Source organism: Kryptolebias marmoratus, linkage group LG21 (genome assembly GCF_001649575.2).
Source record: "Kryptolebias marmoratus isolate JLee-2015 linkage group LG21, ASM164957v2, whole genome shotgun sequence".
Lineage (NCBI taxonomy): Eukaryota > Metazoa > Chordata > Actinopteri > Cyprinodontiformes > Rivulidae > Kryptolebias > Kryptolebias marmoratus.
Genome location: NC_051450.1, coordinates 11,291,369 through 11,303,481, shown reverse-complemented (window position 1 = coordinate 11,303,481; position 12,113 = coordinate 11,291,369). Strand labels below are relative to the sequence as shown.

The following is a 12,113-nucleotide window of genomic DNA, read 5'->3' as shown; positions in this document are numbered from 1 at the left end:
GAGACACACTGTGTGAATGCCTACTATGATGTATAAACTGTATAAGAACAATAAAGACACTGTGAGAAAATTCTGAAAAGTTTAGACAGCTCAAAAGTGTGACATCATCGCACAATTAAATTTAAAATATGGCGATTAAAAGTTGGAAATGATTTATTTCCATATACACTTTGAACAGTGTAAACAAAAACACAGATTGAATACATCCGACTCAGATCAAGAAGAAAAAAAAAGTAGTATGTTGTGTATAACAATGGGAAAAAGCAAAGTTTTTTGCATTTTTAAAACTTGGCGGGTCAAAACCTGAAGCTCTTGTGAGCTGATTTGCTCACAGTGTTGTGAAACAACAAAGCTGTAAGGCTGCTTTTACGAGGCAATTAGGAGATTATTGGCTTTATGATTTCATTTTGACAGAGCAGGCAGCCTACCCTGTCAACAAAGACAAATCACTCTGCCAAAGCTGGCTTATTTATTACAACAAATATTTTGCAAACAACAGAGGAAAGCCTTGTTAGAACGGCTAATAATATTAGCCTGTTGGGACTGTGTAAGACTGTACATGCTGGTTTTAAACTTGTTTCACCACGTGGTTGTTTACTTCAACTTAGCGTGTTATTTCTGCAGAGCTGGGGTTAGTTGGACCTGTTTTGGTGAGAGGGTGAGTGACGAGTTTGCGGATGAGCTCGTTCTCCGATGACCTCAGCAGCAGGATGATGTCTGCAGGCAGCGTCTCTCTGTTCTTGGCCAGAAAGCCTGCAGCGTTGTAAATCACCTTGGAGTTCACGAGGAAACATAAGTGTGAATAAGAGACTGTGACGAGAACATTAGGGGCCATTTGAAAATGTTAAAAAAATAGAATAATCTAATTAAATTACCTTCCCAGCATAGTGGTGAATCCCAAAGCCAAGGTCCACCCTCTTTGGCCTCCAGAACGTTTTTGTCTTGAGGTTATCTTCAAATTTAGCTAAAATGCCAAAACGCATCAGTTAGAATGATTTTGACACTTCCCTGCTCTTTTTGGGATTTTGTGATGCTGGACTCACCTACGAGTGTCTGATCAGTGGCCTGCGGGAAGCGGCTCTCTTCATCCAGCAGTGACAGCAAGCCCATGGGTTTCTGCAGGAACAGGTCCAGAAGGGGCCGGTTGTCCTCGTACTCGATCATCCGAGCGTCGACCTCTTCATTCAGGTACTCATCCTGAGAGATATCGAATCATTTTATTAGACACTTGAACTCTGCTGAGTTTGCAAAGAAATGTTCTTGATGTAAATAAATCCTTTCAGGTTTTTCAGTGGATCTTAATACTGTCTGGTTTTATTTACAAATGTTTTGCTCCTGTTTATCTCAGTTTAGTGTACTCAGTTCTTTTGCTTTATAAAAAACTCTTTATGCCTTATTTTAGTCTAATATGTGTACCTCCTGGTTTCCTTTTGCATGTCAGATTATTAATAATTCATTACAGTTAAGATTTTGTCTTTCTTACCTTTTCTTAAAGGTTTAATAGCAGTCAGAATATGTGATTTTTCAACGTTTTTAATTTAAATTTTCATTATTTTTACCTACATTAAATGACTATTTTCGGGTTATTGTATCTAAAACGCCTCAGGGTTTTCGTAAAAATTGCTTTTGCAAACATCAAACGTCCCTCACCTTTGTTTACAGCTAAATCCAGCTATCAGTTCCCATTCGAGTTCAGAATACCTCGGCACAGCTCATTTGCGTTAAATCTTAGCTCCAACTTTAGCTTTAACGCTCTTCACCGCTTGATTTCCTCCCCCAAAATGACGCCACTTCTGTCGCCTCTCGTCCTCACAGCTTTTAGTTGCCGTGTTTCTTTTCAGAAGAAAAAGGAGAACTTTTCACTTTCCACCCGGAGTCGCTGATCTCTGATCCACTGTTCTCCCATCCACTGTTCTCCCTCTGACTCCATTTACATTTGGGGATTATTTTACCAACTCGATATCCATCCGGAGTGAACTCATCAATCTTCCAATGTAAACAAACGACTGGTAATTGTTGGCAACATAACTTGACTGATTTCATTTATTACAAACTAAGCGGTAGACTTTTAGTAATGAAGTATGTGTATTTAGTGGTTATTTTTATCATAGTTGATACACATATGCAAAAAATTCAAATCATAAACATTGAAAATTTGCATATTTTGACAGCTACTATGGCTTTAAGCAACATATGATTATTAAACAGTTTATTTGGTGTTTAATCCGGCATTTCGTGGTTCTTTTCTTCCATTTCTTGTTTGAATAAGTCAGTGTTTGCTCCCATGTACAGAACCCCTAAAATGGAATAAAAGATTTGGAGTTTTACTTGTCTTATTTTCATATTTTATGCCTCAGATTTACTAATCACAAAAAAGCCGTTGAGTCATACGTCCCAGTATTCCATTCATATGACAGAATTTGACACCTTTTCGAATTTCCCAAATCACTCATTCTCAGTCCTCTTGTTGGTAGTGAAAGATATGCTTCCACTCATAAAGCAAAACTGATTAATGAACAGAAAGTTTACCAGCATAATGCTAAATTATCTTAACAAACGTTACTGAGGGCTGGGAAAATGATAAATGGTATTAATCATCCTTCTGACTGCCCTGTGGGTTATTTTTGTAGGCTACAATTTGACAAATTATGATGATTCTTCTGACTTTGTTTTGACTTCAAGACCTTTCTTTCAGTGCAATAAAAGTTTAAATTAAGTATCTTAAGTAGCACGTTAACAACCATTCAAAAAGTTCAGCAAATAAAGGAAATAAGTTGAGAATCTGTGATATGTCCTAATATTTCCTATCTAAATAAAATATGGTGCAGATGGTAAAGCGAGCTTAGATTCAGCTACACTGATCACATCAGGCTGACTCAGAGCTGCTATGACTCAGCAAAATATTAGATGGAACTTCAGTAAAGGACAAATATGAAAACTAATAACATCAAGCCAGTGTGCTTATTTTAGCATGAAGTAATGCTGCTAAATAAATTAAGCACATCAAAAAGTGAGCAGCAATGCTGATCGATTTGGACATGAAACTGCATCTGTAAACTGGAAAAGAAACATATGAGTTAAGGAGTAAATGTCAATTCCTGATAAAACCTTGAAGCAATATTTTGGATGTTTTGAAGTGGAGAAAGCTTATCAAAAGCAAGTTCCCACCTTATTCATGTCGAAGCACCGGACATTTCCCATATGCTCTGAGTGTATGTGCTGCTAGTATAGGACAATGTATTTCTGGGCCCCGTTCCAACAATTCCCAAGAGTGAATTTAAGTCCAACATTATGTGTCTCCAAGTCCTAATTGACCCTCATTTGGGATGATTTATAGCCCCTCTTCATGGGTGAGTCCAAATCGTTTAACATTAGCAAACCACTCTCTGAACCCCCCCAAGGCAAAAACCCTCCCACGAGACTCCACAGCGGGAGAATTGTGAACCTCATTCTGCCATAAATAAAGACAGCAGCATATTTTACCCTCGCCATCTCTCTTATAATGACAAACGGCGTGTTATCACAATTTAGATGGAAATGAAGAGGTACCAAGGTGAAAACTGCACACGCGGTGCTTTTCAGGGGGGAATAAAGTACTCAGAAGGCAATCTTTGATTTCAGTGATAAGGGAGCTGCTGGACTCTACCTGTTCCCAAGCAAATATGTGCTGGTTGAAGTAAAACTGCATCTGCTCGTTGGCGATGTTGATGCAAAGCTGCTCGAAGGAGTTCTTCTTGAAGTTCTCAAAGCCAAAAATGTCCAGGATGCCGATGTTCAGGCCCTTGTCCTCCTCTCTGGAAAACAAAAAAAGGAAGTCTTTTTTTTATCGATGCAAACTGAGCCTTGTTAGCAGCGCTGCTCCACATGGGAGAAATACTCAAATTTTATTGGAGTGACAATGTCACTATGAGATTATGATAAATTTTTGATTAGATTTTTTTTTTCCAGTAGTAAAAATTATGTTTTTCAAATACAGTTCATATTAGAATATCCTGTGTTTCTAAGGTTATTTTACTTTATTTTATATTTGAACCAGAATCCAGCTAATTTGTGGTTTACAGTTTACAGCAGCCATTTTGTGCTTCTTTTCTTTTTTTTTTTTTTTGCTTTGTAATTTATTTGCTCAGAACACTGACTGTTTTTCACTGATGAGTATTTCTAATTCATAAAATCTGCTTTAGTGGCTTTTTTAGCATTTGATTTAATCCAGTACTTTTTATTCTTGTTCCTATGCCTCTTTAATGCTTGGTCCTTTTAATTTTATTTTATTTGACATCAAATACTCTAAAGATCCACTAGGTTTTTACAAAATTGTGATGTTTCATTTGTAACAATGTGGCATTACAGTCATGACCTACTCTAGCTGCTGATCATGTGAAATCAGTGAAATGTTTAAATTGGTGAAATGAGAAATAAGTAACTTTAGGCCTATTGCAGTGCCTGTTAAAGTGCTCAACATACTGCCTTATATCTGCAGAAACAAACTGTTGGAAACTTGCTGACTTGCTCGGGTTCACATTATTTGTGAATCGGCTGCACCACACCGTTTGACTCATGGATTTACAAATTTACTCTCCGGACTCGTAGGCGGCGATGATACACGGGTTTATCAACCGTTTACTGAAAAGGAAAGAAAAAAGGAAATACGCGATTTCTCATCAGGAATTTTGTCCTTTCATAGGTTGTGTCCCCAGCTTGACATTTAATTTACGGTCTTCTTTGTCTGTCGAGTTTTATCGTAGCTGTTGGAAAGCACAGCCAGCACAGTTACAAAAACCTGAGTTACTTGTCTGCAGAAGGGCCTGCTGGACCCTAGCAGACAAGTCCGGATCATGAAATGTACATCACACAGACCTTGTGGTTGAGTGGACTGGAAGGTATGAATTCCATCTTAAACGTCCTCTGCATGACTTACCCTGCACTTTATATAACAACATTGCTGCAAACTAACTGAGTATTTAAAGTTTACCCTTCAGATCTGCTGCAGGAACTATGTTAGACTGTTGCTTCTCTAACAACATCACTTATTAACACTGTAATATGTCCATAATAACAAAGGAGCAGGATCTTTGGCTTTATTTATGACAGCCAAGCACAAACCATCTCACCCTAGTTGACTGTCAGGCCGCAGCAGCGTGTTGATCCGGTTCACGATCCAACTGAAGAGGCGAGCGTAGAGAGCCTTGCCCATGGCGTCCCTCACCTCCACCGCTTTTTCCACCGTGTTGGGCCTGACGATTGTTTCTCCCCGGGCCACAACACAGTGAGACGTCAGGGCTTCCTGGAGCTCGTCTGAGCGGATACGTAACAGAGACGCCACTGATGGGAAGAACACACAAGGGACCAGAGTTAATATTAATCATTCCATAATAAAATGGTAAGAAGTAATACATGTAATGTGTGCAAATGTGCAGCTAGACAACATCGCATCGAATTACCAACCGAAACATGTGATTACATGGAAAGGATTTTGTAAACCATGTTGTGTGCAGTCTAATTATCTGAAAATGTATGTTTGCTAATGATTTTCTGTGTCTCTGTGTATAATTTACTTTGCAATTATGTGCTATTTTTATCTCTGCTCCAAATGGAGCTAGCTGCAGAGCTGATGCTGAACACAAAAAGAAGAAAGTGGTGGCATGGGAGGGTAGCAAATGAGGAAATTCGCAGTTTTGCTGGGCTTTATGTCATCGTGCACCTCCGCCTCTTGTCTCACCGTTCTCCAGGACAGAAATGTTGGTGATGTTGCTCTTGTCTGTTTGGTGCTCTGAGGCAACTGCAGAAAACTCAATGTCACCAGAGTTGAGGATGGCAGCCAGAATACTGTAAACAGCGCCTAGCTCCTGCAAAAATGACAGATGATGTTTTCAAAAATAGCATCAACTATGTTCTCAGATGTTTAGAAATGGCCAGTCTGGATAAGAATTTTGTTATATTTTCCAAAGTCTGTGCACATTAAATTAATTTTGCAACATGAAGGATAAATTTGCACCCTCTAAATGAATCTTCTGTCGCAATTTGATGGTTGACACCCTTTAAATTAAAATACAACTTGTCTGCCTTTAGGTTGCCTGTCATACGGATTGTATTGCACTCTCAGATATGAGACAAAACCTACTGCAGGATAAGGCGTGTCTTCCCCAGCTCTGCCGAGTGATTACAGAATAAGTGATATTGATGTGCAGATCCCAAGAGAAGTCAGTACTTTGAGGCTCATTAGCCCTTACAATGTCAACAGCTTGCTGCCTACACATCTCTGCAGCTTTATGCCACAAGCTACAAAGATAGCCCCAGAAACTGCATGTGTGCTACATTTGATGATTATGTTATGTGCCACACGATATTCTCTGATTATTTTAAGCTACACTGATTTCTATACACGACGTACAATACAACGAGTGGGTGGGAGTCTGCATAAATGCTGTTCAGTCCTGTGGGCAGGCATCCTTTAGCTTTTTGCTCTGTATTCAGTGCAGCACTTTTTACCTCCAGGGTGAATCCAATAACTTTGAAACACTGCTCCACTGCATCGAACTGCTCTTTGTAGGAGGCGTTGCTCACAATGTCAGGGCCTAATTTAATGGACTCGTTATACAAATACCTGCAGAACAAAAAGGAAACATAAAGTTCAGGACTTGGCTCTCAAGACGTAGAGACTGGGCTGTGGATGTAGTAAAAAGCAGGGCTTAACAGAAATACTAGGCCCCCCTTCACACTGGATGAACTTTGCTACAATCAGCCAGAACCTGGATGGGATTTTGCAGGGACTTGCTGAGGTCTTCAGGTAAGTATTAAGAACTCAGTGGGATCTCCATTGCACAATAGGTTGTGAAAAGTGTTGAGCAAACCCAGAACTTCTGTATCAAGGTTGAGGGACTTTATCATCATGGTGACAGACACACCAAAACATCCAAAATGGGTGTTTTCCGCTTACCGATGTGGTTTGCTCAATAAGAATTTAAAGCAAGACTGCCCATGCTGTCCTCATGCCTAAACCTGATCAAATCATGCCAACACCATGCTCTCCTTACAGGTTATTGCAACACGCTTGATTCTGCTGCATTCACTGCATGCCACTGCCGCTTTCTCTTCAAATAATAGACGGTCTCATGATGCTCTCACCACGTGGCTGCCATGACCAATCCACATTCTCCACGAACCAATGATTACTGCGCAACACTCAGCCGTCCTTCGTTTGCCTTTTGGAGGGAAAGCAAGACGCTTTGTTTGCATCATAGTCCGACCTGATGGATGAGGAGGGAAGAAGGGTAGATGTAATCAAAATCCTCCTTCACAGCAAGGCTGAAACTGATAGTGGAGGTTCAGAACCTTCAATAGATATAGGACAAGGTCATGGAAGCAACCTAGGGCAGACGTAGGACTCGTGGAGGTAGTAACATGCTAGAGTAGCATGATCTTCTAGCACATAGCAGCATCTTGATGCGGTATGAAGGAGTCATGCCAGGATCATGGGCATACATGGTTGGATCATCATAGGAACGTGGCACGAAATATAGATCATGGTAAATGCACAGGAGTTTATCTTGGGAGTGTGGAAAGTAGCAGAGAAAAACCTACTTGGTGAGTAGTAACAGAGTATTAATGTCATGATAGCTTTCACTCTGAAGGAGGTTTTCTAAATTTATATTAATCAGCTATTTTTCAGTAAGTCATGTAGGTTGTGGCGATTGTAGTATGGTCATCATCCGGTGTGAAGCGGGCCTAAGGTTTTGTGTTTGCACCTCATTAAGGTACAAATACAAAACATACAAACACAAAAGATAGACCACAAAAGGGTAGTGAAGGTACTACCACTAAAGTATCTAGTACCTTCTACCTACTTTGGTGTTTTGCTGTCAGAGAGCTTGTAGTGGGCAAGTTTCTTCCTGTCAGCGAGACCAGCATAAATGTAATAGAAGATGTGGAAGTTCTTCTCTCCTCTGTGGAAACACACAAATATAGTTCAGAAATTCAAAGCCTTACAAATCAGACATGTGGTGCACTGTAGCTCTTTGTTTAACAGAAGTCATTTTAGATCCTGTCTCCTTAAAAGGTTCCTTATCTCTGATTACCTGGATGTAAAAAAACAAAAAACAAACAAACAACAACAAAACAAATAGTAAGACAATTGGGTATTTTTTCACCTCGAATAGGACAGAATAAAAGTTGAATTCTTTGTGGTGTATTTAAAAAAAACAAGTGTAATTTAAAGTTGACCAACAAATATATTTTCTACCTTGACATTGATTTTTTGCAGGGCTTTAAACCATGAGGTAAACACAGGGTTTTCTATATAATTTTGTTTTTGCCAAACCAAACCAACAAGACCACTGAGGTATGCATTTAGTTGAATTTTAAAGCTTTATACCATTTTCTAATAATTTGGATTAAAAAAAATCTTGTTCTTATCTTGTTTAACTAACTGAATATAAGAAACCTGGCTTATAGTTTCACCAAATGACACTGAGATGTCTTAACAAGCTTTTTAGATATTGGATTAACAGAAATAATTCACACGGACAAACAATCCAAAGTGCCTACTTCACAGAAGTCATGAAGTATTCAACATGTAACCCAACACAAGATGTGGATTCACCTTGTTCACTATGCCTCTAATAAGCCGAGTCCAATAACAAGCCAGAGAGAAGTGGCTGCAGACAATGTTTCCTGCCGATTCAAACCCTGTCTGACCTGTGGGTCTCTCTCCTAATGAAATACTTGAGTCTGTCTTTGAAGTTCCACTTGCTGGAAAACAATCTTTGATCAAACAAGAAATAGGCCTTCCCCTGCACTTGACCCGGTCTGATCCCCAGACACCTGATAAGAGGAAAAGACGGAGTGACTGAAGTGCAGACTGAAGCCAAATGTCACCAGTTTCAAATGGATAAGTAAAGGTGAAAGAAAGAGACAGTCCATTACACGCCGATCTCAGCCGGTGGGAGGAAATGTAACCTCTGTGTCCTTGTTCGCTCACAGAGCAGAGATGCTTTAAATTTCTATGAATGTCAGAGCAGATGAAGGTTTTAAAGGTGAAAACCAAAAACAAAGGAAGTGATATTTACATCGCCTGGTGGATGACTCTGGATTTCTCCAGCAGATACTCAGATATCTGTGCTCCGACCACCGTTCCTCCATGGGTGAACTTCATCTCCAGGTATTTGCCAAAGCGGCTGGAGTTGTCGTTGATGGCGGTGCCGGCGTTTCCGAATGCCTCCACCAGGCTGTTGACCAGCAGGATTTTCTCCTGGAGTGTTCGGTTGTTGGCCTGAATGAAAACACGATTCTGAATCAGTGCAGCGGAAATCACGACACAGTCATTTCTGCACACTCCCGCCGTCTGTTGGCACTGAATTAAAGCGGATAGAGGTAAAATTTTCCCTTTCAGTTAAGTTGCAAATCAAAAGTGGCACCAGGTGCAGCATCGACCGACTCATCACAGGATAATCAAATTGCCTGAACTGAGCATTTTTAAATTCTGAATCCACTAAATATTTTAATTCAGCAGGAGCCATTTTGTAGTTCTGTTAGCCTGAAATGTTTCCATATAAATGCAAATGGTAAGTTTATTTATAATACAAAAAGATGGTTGGTAGTGTAGAATTTAGATAAAACAGCATAGACAAAGAAAAATACAACACACCATAGGGAACAAATAAATAATAGGAGATAATAAAACATGAGTAATATAAGAAGAAAATAACTTCATACACTCCTAAATTCCTTTTTAATCCAATGAATGTTTTTAATGTCCTATAGGATAATTACTTATTTTCTGATATTAATGCTGCTTAAATGATATTATAAGTGATATATAACTGGTCTTTAATCAATAAAAGACCCTTTGGAGGACACTGAGAATAATGAGGAAGAAAGGAAATGACACATTGATGTTGTGTCGACTGACTCACCTTCCCGAGTACTGTCAGCTGCTGCACCAGCAGATGAGCGCTCTCTGTTTTCCCTGCTCCACTTTCTCCGCTGATCACAACACACTGCACACAGGAAGTCACACGGATACAAATTAAATCTAAAAAGGTCACGAGTCGAAAAGGCAGGAGTCTAAAAAGTCATAAACACAAATAAAAAAACAGATAAGAGATGTTATAGTAGGAGTAACTAACGAAATATAATGTAGCTCATACTTATAGTGCAACTAATAACATTGTTGCCAAAATGTATGGTGGCCTAGAAAGCTCATCGTTCTGTAACTTAAAATTTGATTTGATAGTAGAGTATTTAGAACAAAAGGAAAATGCAAACAAATACTGAAACATGCAAAAACTAAACTAAACTAAAACGTCATAAACATGAATGCGATTAGCTCGTTGCCATGGTGACTTATGCAACCGTTGGAGTTGATGACGAACAGAAGGAGCAGGATAATAAAGGGTGAAAATTGCAAATGAAACTGAAGTGCCATGATTATTAATGTTGTAGTTAGTCAATGCCACAGTGCCCCAGATTACCCTGCTTGGAGTCAGAATAACAATCTATATATTTTGTTTCAGCTGCCTTAAAGTGAACTATGAAATATAAATATCATCATTGCTACTCTCAGAGAAAGAAAGATCCAGATTACAAATCTGTTTAAACTATTTAAAACTATCTTGATTGTTTAAATAAATCTCCAAGATGTCAGTCTTCAAGTCCCTTATTTAATAAGGACATAAAACACATCAAACATGAATGTTTTAAGGGCCTGTTTCAGTGTAACACAATGACTTTCAGTATTCATCAAGAACCCAAGTGGTAAACTGAAAACTCAGAAACCTTTACACAGTTCAGCAAGGGGTTGCACATCTTTTGCGGACACAAATTAGGATTTTGCACATCCTTCTAAATCTCAAAGCACTTGAAAAGGGAGAAGTGCGCCACAAACTGCGCTGCATTGCTTCTGTATTTTCACTATGCCTGTACTGACAATGTGGAATGGCAATAAAACAAGTTAGTGCTAATTATTTGGCCCCTTGAGACAATAAAACAGTGTGAACATGTGGCTGTTGTGTCATAACAAGTCTGTTACCTGATCTGTGTTGTATGAAACCATAGACTGGTAAGCAATGTCAGCCACTGCAAAGATGTGTGGCGGGTTTGCTGTACGCTTAGCTCCGATGTATATCTTAGTGTACTATAAAAAGATGAGATTAACAAAAGACAAAAGCATAAATTGGATAAAAAATGTAAATAATGGCTGTGACAGGTTCATTTTTATTGTAGTTCTTTATACTTTATATTTCAGTTGTGAGGATAAGTACAAAAAAACATATTAAAGGAATAAAAAAGATATACAAGAGGCTTATATATTCTGCAAAATTATGTATGAAGGTCTGCAGTATCTCCACTGACCTCAGGAGTGTAAATCTCCATTTGATGGAAAGGATTGACTGCGATCAGGATGTCTCCAACATATGTGTAAATTTGACCTGTACCGTATCGACTCTGAAGCTGGTCTGTGACCGTGTTCTGGCAACAAAAACAAAAAACAAAACAAATTTTTCTCTAGATGACCATCAGAGCAGCATTATGAAAAAAGATCCCTCATGAAAAACCCGCCGCTTCGTCTTATGTCCTGTCTCCAGTCAAAGCTTGTGACTTCTGCTTTGTCAAGATATTAGTTTCAAAGAGTGGGGATCAATTCTGCTGTCTGCTCACTGCCAGCTTCATCAACAACAGTTTGACAAATGGAGAGAAATATCCGCTGGCAGCTGAGGCTGAATGTATCATTCAATACATCAATGCAGCGCTCAGATTTGATAAATTGTTTCAGGGAAAGTAAAATGAAATAATATTAACAATGGTGCATTGATCCATCCAAAAGGAATAGATTTGCCCCAGAGAAGGTTTGGAATTGTTAACTTATGCTTATTAATAAACCAGTGAGTTAGTTTAACACCTAAACTGTGTTCAGGAGTGATCTAGCAAAGGTTTTTTGACTTTTTATTCATGTTTGGTGAAACAGAATGACTTTTGTAACCAAAGTGGCTAAGATTTTAGAATTTTAGTGTTTTTCTCAAACAAAGATATATATATATATAAGGGTTATAGCTCATTTAAATAAACATAACAAGATGTCAAACAGTTGTATCAACGATAAAATCTTCCAATACTTTTGA

At 38.8% G+C, this 12,113-nt stretch overlaps 1 protein-coding gene across 3 annotated transcripts in view; it reads right to left on the bottom strand.

Moving 5' to 3' along the window:
• Positions 1-12,113, bottom strand: part of myo3a (myosin IIIA) — a 52,854-nt gene that overhangs the window by 15,073 nt on the left and 25,668 nt on the right. For all 3 annotated transcript variants that reach the window (XM_017406827.3, XM_037973049.1, XM_037973048.1), the window contains 12 exons: positions 11,347-11,463; positions 11,024-11,128; positions 9,909-9,992; positions 9,063-9,265; positions 7,842-7,940; positions 6,487-6,601; positions 5,717-5,843; positions 5,109-5,319; positions 3,647-3,794; positions 1,044-1,197; positions 876-964; positions 643-772 (listed from right to left, as the gene is read on the bottom strand). In XM_017406827.3, coding sequence (XP_017262316.1) covers positions 643-772; positions 876-964; positions 1,044-1,197; positions 3,647-3,794; positions 5,109-5,319; positions 5,717-5,843; positions 6,487-6,601; positions 7,842-7,940; positions 9,063-9,265; positions 9,909-9,992; positions 11,024-11,128; positions 11,347-11,463 — 1,582 coding nt within the window. The remainder of the gene's footprint in view (positions 1-642; positions 773-875; positions 965-1,043; positions 1,198-3,646; positions 3,795-5,108; positions 5,320-5,716; positions 5,844-6,486; positions 6,602-7,841; positions 7,941-9,062; positions 9,266-9,908; positions 9,993-11,023; positions 11,129-11,346; positions 11,464-12,113) is intronic.